The sequence below is a fragment of the Macaca mulatta genome, chromosome 11, assembly GCF_049350105.2.
Source record: "Macaca mulatta isolate MMU2019108-1 chromosome 11, T2T-MMU8v2.0, whole genome shotgun sequence".
NCBI lineage: Eukaryota > Metazoa > Chordata > Mammalia > Primates > Cercopithecidae > Macaca > Macaca mulatta.
Genome location: NC_133416.1, coordinates 128,318,202 through 128,331,363, shown reverse-complemented (window position 1 = coordinate 128,331,363; position 13,162 = coordinate 128,318,202). Strand labels below are relative to the sequence as shown.

The following is a 13,162-nucleotide window of genomic DNA, read 5'->3' as shown; positions in this document are numbered from 1 at the left end:
TGAGTGAAGGAGGTTACCCTGAAAATATGGGTGGGCCTTCTCCATCAGTGGAAGGCCGTAAGAGCAAAAACCAGTTTCCCAGAGAAGAAGGAATTCTGCCTCAAGGCTGCAGAATTCACTCCCCGGAGTTGCCAGCAACAGATTTCAGGCCTGCCAGCCCCTGCAGACACGCGCCAAGTCCTTCAGGTAAATGCATCGGTTCTGTGTTCCTGGAGAACCCTGACTGATGGCCATGGTTAAGAGAATGGGCTTTGAGGTTGGACCTGGGTTCGAGTCCTGGCCCTGCCATCTGGTAGCTGTGGGAGATGAGGCAAGTCCCTCCCCTCCTTAAGTGTCCACTTTCTCATCCGTAAAATGGGGGTGATCATGCAGATGCCTCACGGGGTGAATGCCAGGACATAGAATGGCCTCGGTGGCTGTCACGACAGCTGCCAGGGCCGGGTCCAGGAACCTTATAGAAAGGGGGCAGCTTGCAAAAAGACAGGCTGCAAAGCCCAGCCACCTGACTCCAAAGTGCCCACTCCTGATAATGACATCATAGATTACAAACTCAGGTGACCACCCCACCGCCAGGGGTCATTGGAGCCAATGTGAGTGGATGCAGTGAGGCCTGGTGAGCTGTTATATGGGAGTATGAATTTTTCCAATTTCCCAAAAGATGCCAGAAATCCAGATTTCTATGTGAAAATTCCTGATTTTGAAATGTTAGCAACAAATTCAAAGAATGTTCAACCCTGAGCCAAGCCAAACCAGACACGCGCAAGAGTTGCTTCTGGCTCACAGACCTGCTCCTTATCATGACTTCATCTTTTTCCTCAATCCAGCCCCTGAGATGTTCTTGCAAGGTGAACCCTGTCTTCCTGGGGTCACCTGTGCCTCTTGGGCTTCATGGGCACACAGGCCATGTCTGGGAGGCGGGGAACCCCACCCAACCCCCCATGCCTGCCAGTGCTTCCCCACATGGCCTAGGCCTGCTGCATGCACAGCCCCACAGTGACAGGACAGCAACAAAAGGGGTGGGACCAACATGGGGAAGGGGTCGGAGATAGTAAGGGAGGGGGTGGAGCCAGGGCCTCTCACCCGTGGGGCTGGCGCTGAGCCGGTGGGCTGGCTGCAGGTGCTGGATGCCTGCTGGGTCCTGGCTGGGGACGTGGAGGGTGGTGGCCTGAGAGGCCGGTGTGTGAAGCCCGGACTCACTGGAGGCCTCAGTGTCTGAGGTGAAGACCTGGGGGAGCAGAGCAGCCTCCTGAGTCCCGGGGATGTGGGGGTGAGGGGCTCTGTCACAGGCCAAGGGAGGGCCAGCAGGCCTGGACCTTACCTGCTTGGTGGGCGTGAGGCTGGCCAGGGCGCTCAGGTTGGTGGTGTCAGTGATGAGCATAGTCTGCGGGAGCAGGCCCGTGTGGGTGTACTGGGCCACCTCGGGCTTGTGGCTGTAGAGGGCTGGCCGCAGGGGAGAGAGGGGCAGACGTGGCAGACGTGCCTGACAGCCCCCGTCCCAGGCCTCAGGACCGGGGAAAGGGGGCCATGGAGCCTGCTGAACAACCAGACTGGGCAGCAATTGGAGATCCAGGACTGATTTTCAAAACTGGGGGCTCCAGATAGAGGGACAGACCCTTTCCCCATCACAGGGAACTGCTCAGCTGGGATTGATGCAGGGGAGCCTGGAGGAGGCCAGAAACCAACTCCAGCTTGTGTCACCTGGAGACAGCAGGTATGAAAGGGAACGGGAGGCGTGGGTGCAGGGCTACTGTACTAAGCACAGGTGCTACGTACTAAGCGCAGGTGCTACTGTACTAAATGCAGGTGCTATGTACTAAGCACAAGTGCCATGTACTAAGCACAGGTGCTACTGTACTAAACTCGGGTGCCGTGTACTAAGTTCAGGTGGCCCCTGTCAAAGAGCAAGGCAGAGGACAGCAGTACCTCCATCTCCAGGCCACCTCTCCAAATAAAACCCCATGTTTTGCCTACGGCACCTCCCCCCACCCTGCAGGAGACACACAGACCCCACAAGAGACACACAGACGCTAGGAAAACTCACATAAACCACATATTCTCACAGTGACTCAGACAAAAACGTAACACACACACATACATTCTCAACCACGTACACACAGAGACATATACAGACCCAAAATCTCTTAACCCAGTCCCAAATTCCAAAAAAGTCTGAAACCAAAAGATTTCCTTAAGATTGGCACTAGAGCTCATTTGGTGGCAAAACCCAGCCTGAACCTGACATGAGGTTATGAGTGTTTGAACTGCCTTGTGGAAATCTTACTTTGGCTGCAGAAATAGCAGTGCTTTGACCACAGTGGGCTATCTCAAACCCTGCTAGGAGTGTTATGTGATAGCTGGCATATCCACCAAATTACCTTTCTTTCTTTCTTTTTTTTTTTTTTTTTTTTTTTTTTTTTGGCAGAGTCTCACTCTGTTGCCCAGGCTGGAGTGCAGTGGCACAATCTCAGCTCACTGCAACCTCCACCTCCCGGGTTCAAGCGATTCTCCTGCCTCAGCCTCCCAAGTAGCTGGGACTACAGGCACGTGCCTCCATGCCTGGCTAATTTTTGTACTTTTAGTAGAGACGGGGTTTCACCGTGTTGGCCAGGCTGGCCTCGAACTCCTGACCTCAAGTGAGCCGCCCACCTCAGCCTCCCAAAGTGCTGGGATTACAGCTGTGAGCCACCACACCTGGCCCCAGATTACCTTTCTAAAATCTGAATAGATTTTAGAAATTCATATGGCCCTAAGAGTTTCACAGAAACAGAGGCACGCACACACACACAAACCCATGCACAACTGACACACACCTAGACATGCACTAGGGATCTGCTCACACAAGCAGTCATGTGCACACACACAGATATGTGCATTCACATGGGAACACACTGTGGCCTGCAGACACCCTCAATCATGGAAACACACTTGTCCTGGAGACACACTCAGACTGCAACGCCTGCCAGGCACCCCCTTCCCCTGCATCCATTGACAGCCAACCTCTATCATCATCTCCCCCTGTGTGGGGCACAGGGTGCTCACCATGGGGGCTCTGCAGCTGGGCCATGGTGGCCATGAAGGGGCTCTGGGTCACATGGCTCTGCACAGGCGGCATGAGCGGCTGCTGGTAGGAAGGGTGCAGCGGCTGGGAGAACTGGACGGGCTGCAGGGTGGTCAGGCTGCTGCCCATGCTGTTGATGACCGGCACACTCTGTGCCTGCGTGGAGGCCAGGCCTGGAGTGGAAGGGGCGGGAATCAGCTGGGCCCCCCAGTTACATCCCATCACCCCCCAAGACCTCCCAAGGGCACCACCTCTCCTTCCCAGAGCCCGTGGTTTGGAGGAGGGGGCAGGGTGGTCAGGAAACAGCCCTCCACTGGGACCTGCCACTAATTTAAGTGGCTCTGGCAAGTCATTCCCCCTCTTTGAGCCTTTAGCTCCTTATCTAGGCTAGTGGGAGAGGCAGGCAGTGACTTGTTCAAAAGTCGTCAAACTGAGGTTCCCTGGAGCCCTGGGGTTCCACAGCAGTGCAAAGGCCCTGGGGTTAGCTCTCTGCTCCCCTCTCCTAGCAGCTCCCTATCTATCTTATGTACTGGGCTTCTGCATCATTGTACCTACAAATAAAGGCTTTCTGGGCTTAATTTTTCTTCATAAAACAAAAAACTTAGAAAACATCAGTCCCCCTTACCCTGCTGTAATTTGCCCATAGACCCTTCACCTTCTGAGGTACCACAGAATTGATGTATTATGCTTAGTGCCTGCCTCCCTGCTTGAGTTGCTGAGATTTTGGTCTGTTTGGTTCACCCAGGTATCACTGATGTAGCACAGTGCCTGCTCCAGAGTAGGCACTGGAGAAATACACGTTGTATGAATGAATGAATGAGTCCCAGTGGCTCTTCCAGCTCCTGGATTCTGCGGTTGCCCCATAAGCCTCCCACCCAGGTGCCCACCCATCCCCTCCAGCTTACCGATGACCAGGGTGGAGGCACCTGTGTTGGTGAACGTAGGACCCAGGGAGGCAGGCTCACCAGGCCCGATGGTCATGACCCCAGGAAGTGAGGCCATGATGAGGTTCTGGGGCTGCTGGTTGAGGCCTGGGGATGTCTGCTCCAAACTGTGCAGTGCCGTCAGGGTGCTGACAGGGGGAAGGGGGCCCCCAGCTGCTGAGACCTACGAGGGGAAGCCAAGGTGAGTCGGGGGTGGGGGCGGGGTCCCAACAGGGCCTCCCTGGGGACTGTTCCAGAATCTCCCTGCCAAGGAAAGATGAGGTTGGGTTTTCCCTACAGGCAGGACGCTCACCAGCTTGGCTTCTGTACTCAGCAGGCTGTGGCTGGGCTCCAGGCCCGTGGGGGACACTTGGTGCAGGGGTGTAGACACTGTCACTAAGGGGCCGCCACTGCTTGAGGGCACTTCTGAAGTCTCACTGGTCGCCGGCTGTCCATAGCGCACACCTGGAGAGGGAAGCAGTGTCCTGCCTCAGCACCCCACTTCCCAGCCCTCCCCTGCCTCCATAGCCCTCATCGCTTCAAACTCCATTGGTCTGCTTAGGCCAGCTGCCTTTCGGCCTTTATGCAGCCAGCAAATCTGCCTGTGTTTCTACCTTTTGCCAAGCCCTGGGTTAGCTGCTCCCAGTTCCTTGAAGGCTGGGACTGCATTTATTATTAGCTCCATTCCCCGCCACTGCCTAGTGCTATACCCGACATGCAGTAGGTGCTCAGTGGAAGACAACTGAATTGAATTTAACTGAATTTAGTTGAGTTGAAATGAATTGAATTGATACAATCTGAAATGAATGAATTGAATGGAATTAACCCAAATCAACTTAGGTTGAGTTGAGTGGAATGATATGAAGTGGAGTGGATGGTGTGGAGTAGTATAGATTGAATTGAGTGGAATGAGTGGGATCAAGTGGAATGGGTACCGTAAAGGGTGGAGAGGATGGGTGGGAAGGAATAGAATGGAGTGGAATGGTGTAGGGTGGAGTGGATGGAATGGTGAGGAATAGTGTGGAGTGGAGTGGAATGAATGGAGTCGTGTGGACAGAGTGGAGTGGAATGGTATGGTATGGAGTGGAGTGAGTGGGTTGGAGTGGAGTGGATGGAGCAGAGTGGAATGGATGAAGTATGGAGTCATGTGGGGTGAAGAGTGGATGGGACAGATAGAATAAAATGGTATGGAGTGGAGAGGAGTGGAGAAAAGAGTGGGTAGACTGGATGGAGTCACATGGGTGGAGTGGATGGAGTGGAGTGGATGGAATGGGTGGAGTGAAGTGGATGGAGCACAGGTAAATGAAGTAGAGGGAGTGGAGTAGATGGAGTTGAGTGAGTGGAGTGGATGGAGTGGAGTTGAATGGAATGGATGGAGTAAGTGGATGGAATAGAGTATGGAGTGGATGGAGTAGAGTTGAATGTAATAGATGGAGTGCAGTGAATGCAGCGGGGTATGGAGTCGATGGAGTGGAGTTGAATGTAGTGAGTGGGATGAAGTTGGATGGAATGGATGGAGTGGAATTAATGGAGTGGAGTTGAATGTAGTAGATGGGATGAAGTTGGATGGAATGGATGGAGTGGAGTGGATAGAGTAGAGCTGAATGTAGTAGAGTAGGGTGGATGGAGTGGAGTTGAATGTAGAGGATGGGATGAAGTTGGATGGAATGGATGGAGTGGAGTGGATGGAGTAGATGGAATAGAATAAAGTGGATGCAGTGAAGTTGAGTGGAGTGAATGGAGTAGAGTGGAGGTGAATGGAGTGGATGGAGTGGAGTTGAATGTAGATGGGATGAATTTGGATGGAATGGATGGAGTGGAGTGGATGGAGTAGATGGAATAGAGTGGATGCAGTGGAGTTGAGTGAATGGAGTAGAGTGGATGGAGTGGAGGTGAATGGAGTGGATGGAGTGGAGTTGAATGGAGTGACTGGAGTAGAGTGGATGGGTGGGGTCAAATGTAGTGGAGGGAGTAGAGGTGAATGGAGTGGATGGAATGGGGTGAATGGAATGGGGTTAATTGTAGTGGATGGAGTGGAGTGGATGGAGTGAATAGAGTGGAAAGGAGTAGAGTGAATGGAATGGAGATAGGGTGGAATGGATGAATGAACAGAGTGAAGTAGAGTGATAAGGAGTGGTGTGAATGGAATGGAACCAAACTGTAGTGCTAAGAGGTTTAGGTGGCTGCTGTCACTGGGACAGTCCTCCCCAACCCTCCCACCTTCCCCCGTGTCCCCTGTCCCCACAATACCACTCACCGTGGAGCTTACTGGGAGAGAGGGCAGGCGGGGGCAGGCTGGGGGAACTGTGAGCCGGCAGCGCAGGTCCCGGGCCTGGCCCTGGTGGGGGCCCGCTGTATGTGTCCATGGCCAGCTTGTGCCGGAAGGCTTCTTCTTTGCGCCGGTTGGCAAACCAGTTGTAGACACGCACCTCTGTGACGAGGTTGGAGCCCAGCCCCTGTGCCTGTGATGGGGACACCCCCCTCTGGATGCATTCCGCCCTGCAGAAATAGCCACCCATGAGTCTCCAGGCCAGGCTCAGAGGAACCCTGTCCTGGGCATGAGGGGGAGGGTTCTGAGAAGTTGAGCTCTGCCTGAGGGTTTGAAGCTGGCAGATCTGGGTTCCAATGCCAGGTCTGCTGTATGACGTTGGGCAGGTGACAGTCTGTCTGACCTCAGTCTCTCCATTCATAAAGTGAGCAAAAGAGCCATAGGATTGTAGAGGGAATCAGATTAGGTGGGCATCCATGGAAGGGTTGCTTGGTGTCCAGGGTGCAGGGGGGCTGCGAGGAATGGGGTTAGGTTCAAGTATTCTTAATTTTCTGGGCCAGGCTAAGCCAACATCAGGAGTTCTCGGCCACTGGACAGCCTTTTACAGGACCTAGAGTCACCTTCCCCTTCCCTGGCCTTGCCACAGCCCAGACCAAAACAGCACTGTTTCCCACCCGCCATTGTACCTATTGCACTCCTCCACCAGTGTCTCTCGCTCCTCCACAGCCCAGACCAAAACAGCACTGTTTCCCGCCCACCATTGTACCTGTTGCACTCCTCCACCAGCGTCTCTCGCTCCTCCTTGCTGGGGTTCTTCTGCCTCTCATAGGCCTGGAACAGGATCTGCTGGGATGCTGGGCCCCACTTAAAACGGTTCCTCCGCCCCTTCTTGGTTGGTAGCTCATCACCTGTGGGCTCTTCAATCAGCCCTCCCTGCCCTGCATGGGTGAACTCTGCAGGCACAGAAAGCTGTGAGTGGGGTACTGGCCACTCTCAACTTCCCAGGTCAGTTCCTCTGACCTTGCCCTTGATTCTTTCTCATTGCCTGGGTGCTGAACCAGAGTAGCTTACGGCTAGAACTTAGAAATCATCTAATCCGGCCGGGCGCGGTGGCTCACGCCTGTAATCCCAGCACTTTGGGAGGCCGAGGCGGGCGGATCACGAGGTCAGGAGATCGAGACCATGGTGAAACCCCGTCTCTACTAAAAATACAAAAAATTAGCCGGGCGCGGTGGCGGGCGCCTGTAGTCCCAGCTACTCAGGAGGCTGAGGCAGGAGAATGGCGTAAACCTAGGAGGCGGAGCTTGCAGTGAGCCGAGATCGCGCCACTGCACTGCAGCCTGGGCAACAGAGCGAGACTCCGTCTCAAAAAACAAAAACAAAAAAAAAAAAAAAGAAATCATCTAATCCAGTGATGACAAACACACAACACATATGCCATCACTTTCTTAACCAGTGTCCAAGGCAAACATCACTAATCAATCCCTGAATGCTTTCCTACCAACCCAAGATATGATCTCACCATTCTTCTCAATACAAGACTGCAGGTAAGCATTAGCATTTGTTCCTATTTGGCACATTTACTATCCCCATTTTACAGATGAGGAAGCCGAGGCTCAGAGGGCTTGCATATTTTTCCAGGGTCATGCAGTAGAGCAAAAACTGGAGCCATATGTCCTCAGTAGATTCAGAATTATATTCAGCTTTCCAGACTTGAAAATCAGGCTTTAAATGCAAATGTTAGCTAGAGGAAGAGACCCAGCCAGCCTTCATCAGCTGATATCACTTTACTGGAAACTAGTCTACTGGATTATTCCTGAGCAGGCCGCCAAAGGACTGGGACACACAAGTGCCAGGACAGCACTTTATGAGAAGAGAGGAAGGTAGGTTCTGAATCAGGGGCACAGCAGCAGCAGGGCCCTCACCATCTCAGTGCCAAGAAGCAGCAGCAGGCACAAGTGGCTAGGACTACAGGCGTGCACCACACCTGGCTCATTTATTTCTATTTTTATTTTTGTTTTTTGTAGAGATGGGGTCACCTTCTGTTGCCCAGGCTGGTCTTGAACTCTTAGCCTCAAGTGATCCTCCCACCTTTGCCTCCCTGGGTGCAACCACACCAGGCTGGGAGCTGGTAATACTCTGTTTTTTATCTGTATTGGAGTGTTCACTTTGTGAAAATTCATTGAGCTGTATGCTTTGGATTTGTGCACTTTTTATGTTAGACTTCATTTAAAAGTTTCTGTTATAGCAGACACAGTGGCACGTGCCTGTCATTCCAGCTACTTGAGAGGCTGAGGCAGGGATCACTTGAGCCCAGAAGTTCAAAACCAGTCTGGGCAACATGGAAATACCTCAGCTCACAAAATGAAATAAATAAAAGTTTATATTATTAAGTATATAAAAAAAGAGTCATTCAACTGAAAGTAGCTGAAAAGGAGCTGTTTTCCTTCGGAGGTTGCTAAGCTGATCGGATGGCAGCCCAGGGCTTGCAGAACCCATCTTTGCCTATGTGAGGAGAGCCTGTCTGAGATTGAAGCCCACAAAAAAGAAAACAGAGTCAAGAAATGCTGTGTGAACCTCGTTTGAGCCCCTTGATCTAACCATGCCTGAAGCAGCCCTGGACTCCTCACATTGCATCAGTCGATACCTTCCCTTTTCTGTTTAAATCCATTTGAATTGGGGTTCTGTCCCCTGTTACTGAAAGAGTCCTGATACTTCAGTCATATATTGACTCTGCATCTCAAATTCTCCAATTTCTCCTTAACTTTTAAGTTAAAAATCCCCCAGGGAAAGCTATTTGGGCCAGTTTGCATCTCTATTCTCAGCTTTAGGCTGAAGTCCTTGACGACATTTCTAACTGTTAGAAAATTTTAATGCATTTTATCGAATATTGTAAAATTTCTTCTAGTGATGGTTTGAAGAGAACACTATTTCTCTCAGAAACTAAATCTAGTTCTAACAGATTTTCAAAATCTTTATTGTTTCTTCTCATACAAATTAAAATAGTGTTAAAATGTACTGTTTTTCCCAGTGTGTATTACAGCACAGTAGAGTGTGAACACCCCAATAATTGGGATGAGGGGTAGCTATAGAGTAAGGATTAGAGCCATCTATTGCATGCACGCATACATACATACATACATTTATTTATTTGTTTATTTATTTGACAGAGTCTCCCAGGCTGGAGTGCAGTGGCATGATCTTGGCTCACTGCAACCTCTGCCTCCTGGGTTCAAGCGATTCTCTTGTCTTGGCCTCCCAAGTAGCTGGGATTACAGGTGTGCGCCACTATGTCCAGCTAATTTTTTTGTATTTTTAGTTAAGACGGGGTTTCACCATGTTGGCCATGCTGGTCTCAAACTCCTGCCCTCAAGTGATCCACCCTCCTCGGCCTCCCAAAGTGCTGGGATTACAGGCGTGAGCCACTGCGCCTGGCCTGCATACTTTTTTTTTTTTTTTCAGCAGTGATTTTTACTGTTGGTGGAAGTGTAAATTGATATAACTTCTTTGGAAGGAACTATGCCAATATGTACCCCAGATTTTAAAGCAGCTCTTCTGTGTTCCAGCATTCCACTTCTAGGAACTTATCTTACAGACACAGTCACATGTGAACATGCACTTATGTAAATAAGGATGTTTTTGCTGCAGTTGGTTGTATTCGCAGATTGCAAAAACCCTAAAAGTCCTTCAGTAGGTGGCCAGTTAAATAACAGCCAGCCGCGAGGTGGCGGGCGCCTGTAGTCCCAGCTACTCGGGAGGCTGAGGCAGGAGAATGGCGTAAACCCGGGAGGCGGAGCTTGCAGTGAGCTGAGATCCGGCCACTGCACTCCAGCCTGGGCGACAGAGCGAGACTCCATCTCAAAAAAAAAAAAAAAAAAAAAAAGAATGAAATCAATCAATCTCTCAGTGCCAATATGAAAACATGTACAGGATTTATTGCCAAGAGACAAAACACAATGTGCAAAATAGTGTGTCTAGTATGTTCCCATTAATCAGAAAAAGAGCAAGAAAACAACATATCTATTGCTACTATATGCAGAAAATCTCTCTGGAAGGATACACAAGAGTCTGGGAATTTCAGTGGCTGCTTTAGGGGAAAGACATCTAATTTTTCTTATAAACTCTGTTTTTCTTTTTTTTAACCAAATGTGTATTGCCTTTCTTTCTTTCTCTGTCTCATTCTTTTTCTTTCTTTTCTTTCTTTTCCTTCTTTCCTTTCCTTCCTTCCTTCCTCCCTTTCCTATCTTTCCTTTCTTTCTTTTTTAGAGGAGGAACCTTGCCATGTTGTCCAGGTTGGACCCGAACCCCTGGGCTCAAACAGTCCTCCCACCTCAGCCTCCCAAGTAGCTGAGATTATGGCACACCACCATGCCTGGCTATTTCTTTTTTTAAAAACCTGGATAATTAATAAATGTCAAAAAATGTTACACATAGATAGAGGTTGGAAGGTGACAGTGCACCTGGGATTTGGTGGGGTATGAGGCCTGGAGAAGAAAACCCGCCATTCCCTGAGTAATAGGGCTCCCAGAGCTTCCTGAGTTTGCAGTGGAGGATTTCCTGAGCGCAGACCTTGCCTCTGAGCCTTTACTGATGCTGTTCCTTCTGCCTGAAACACCCTTCCCGGCGTCTCCAGGGGTCAAAATTCAACTCCCACTTTAAGACCTAGTCTAGGCCGGGCGCGGTGGCTCAAGCCTGTAATCCCAGCACTTTGGGAGGCCGAGACGGGCGGATCACAAGGTCAGGAGATCGAGACCATCCTGGCTAACACGGTGAAACCCCGTCTCTACTAAAAAAAATACAAAAACTAGCCGGGCGAGGTGGCGGACGCCTGTAGTCCCAGCTACTCGGGAGGCTGAGGCAGGAGAATGGCGTGAACCCGGGAGGCGGAGCTTGCAGTGAGCTGAGATCTGGCCACTGCACTCCAGTCTGGGCGACACAGGGAGACTCTGTCTCAACAACAACAACAACAACAACAACAACAACAAAAAAAAAGACCTAGTCTAAAGGTCATATTTGCAATGTGAGCCTTCCTAATACCTCTGCCTTCCTGAGGAAGAACAGGTCACTCCCCAGTGGACCGTCAGCTCAGCACCCTGAAATGCTTTGTGTAATACTCTGCACTGGACCAGGCACCCCAAAAACACTTGATAAATAGTAGCCATTATTATTGTTGTTGTGGCTGCTGTTGTCCCATTCTAATACATGTCTCACTGGATCCTAATGATCTTTTCTCCCACTTTCCCACTTAACCATGGGCTCTTAGAAAGCAGGGACCCAGGCCGGGTACGGTGGCTCATGCCTGTAATCCCAGCACTTTGGGAGACTGAGGCGGGTGGATCACCTGAGGTCAGGAGTTCAAGACCAGCCTGGCCAACATGGTGAAACCCCGTCTCTACTAAAACTACAAAAAATTAGCCAGGCATGGTGGTGGGCACCTGTGATCCCAGCTACTCTGGAGGCTGAGGTGGGAGAATTGCTTGAACCTGGGAGGAGGAGGTCACAGTGAGCCGAGGTCACACCATGGAACTCCAGCCTGGGCAATAAGAGCAAAACTCTGTCTCAAAAAAAAAAAAAGAAAGAAAGAAAGAAAGAAAGCAGAGACCCAGTTCATTCATCTTTGGATGCTCAGGACCAAGCCTACTCCTGTCCCACAGAGCGCCTGGTGCAGAATAGGTAATAAATGCAGGTTGAATCCCACGGACTTCCTTTCCATCTACCTGTCTGTGCAATGGGGATGGTGAAGCTTCCAGCCCCCACCTGTGAGTTAGGGGAGAGTCCTGGGCCCTCCCAGGGAAGACGCGGGGTAGGGTCGTTACTTACGCTGCGCCACCTCTCGCTGCTTGCGGACGTACCAGGTGTACAGGGCGGCCCGCTTCTGCGTCTTCATGGGGGTGCCCTTGTTGAGGTGTTGGGACAGGTGGGACTGGTTGAGGCCAGTGGTGTCGACCACCTCCCGCTGTGGGATGTTGTGCTGCTGCAGGTAGGACTTGACCATCTTCGCCACACGCCACGGGTCCTCCCTGGGAGGAAGGGCAAGGACAGGGTCTGCTCAGCGGGGGTATCCCTCCCCATAGGTGGGGCTGGGGCCCTGGGTGCTGGAACCCTTGTCAGCCCTGAGGGTGGGGACTGTGCGTGAAAGCAGTTATGGAGCCAAGGGGCCTACACTTGGACTCAGGGACAGGGAGGTATGGTCATTTATGCCAGGACACAGGGACACAGACACCTGGTCATGAGGACAGAGACTTGTAGATGCACACACATGACAAACATGGGCACAGGCCTATGGACACAGACACTGGAACAGATAAAGGTTTAGAAACATGGATACACAGACATGGACACAGATGAAGATATATGGATAGATGGATGGATGGGTGAATGGATGGATGGGTGGGTGGGTGGATGGGTGGGTGGGTGGGTGGGTGGATGAACTGGTGGATAGATGGATGGACTGGTGGATGGATGGTAGGGTAGAATGGATGGACAGATAGATGGGTGGATGGATTGGTGGGTGGATGGATAATGGATGGATGGATGGATGGATGGATGGATGGATGGATGGATGGATTGGAGGTGGGTGGGTGGATGGATGATGGATGGATGGATGGATGGATGGATGGATGGATGGATTGGAGGTGGGTGGGTGGATGGATGATGGATGGATGGATGGATGGATGGATGGATGGATGGATTGGAGGTGGGTGGGTGGGTGGATGGATGATGGATGGATGGATGGATGGATGGATGGATGGATGGATTGGAGGTGGGTGGGTGGATGGATGATGGATGGATGGATGGATGGATGGATGGATGGATGGATTGGAGGTGGGTGGGTGGATGGATGATGGATGGATGGATGGATGGATGGATGGATGGATGGATTGGAGGTGGGTGGGTGGATGGATGATGGAT

General features: G+C 51.3%; 1 protein-coding gene across 9 annotated transcripts in view; it reads right to left on the bottom strand.

The window, feature by feature from the left end:
- The window catches only part of HNF1A (HNF1 homeobox A), a 33,694-nt gene that overhangs the window by 10,796 nt on the left and 9,736 nt on the right, over nt 1–13,162 (bottom strand). For 5 of the 9 annotated variants that reach the window (XR_013401577.1, XR_013401578.1, XR_013401579.1 and 2 more), the window contains 8 exons: nt 12,071–12,270; nt 7,017–7,203; nt 6,239–6,480; nt 4,295–4,446; nt 3,964–4,165; nt 3,040–3,231; nt 1,319–1,440; nt 1,081–1,225 (listed from right to left, as the gene is read on the bottom strand). Coding sequence is in view for 6 of the 9 variants with exons in the window: in XM_015152980.3 (XP_015008466.2) it covers nt 1,081–1,225; nt 1,319–1,440; nt 3,040–3,231; nt 3,964–4,165; nt 4,295–4,446; nt 6,239–6,480; nt 7,017–7,203; nt 12,071–12,270 (1,442 nt within the window). In the remaining 3 variants the exon portion in view is untranslated. Of the gene's footprint in view, nt 1–1,027; nt 1,441–3,039; nt 3,232–3,963; nt 4,166–4,294; nt 4,447–6,238; nt 6,481–7,016; nt 7,204–12,070; nt 12,271–13,162 lie in introns of all 9 variants that reach the window. The other 4 variants (XM_077955441.1, XM_077955442.1, XM_015152979.3 and 1 more) reach the window with 4 other exon arrangements.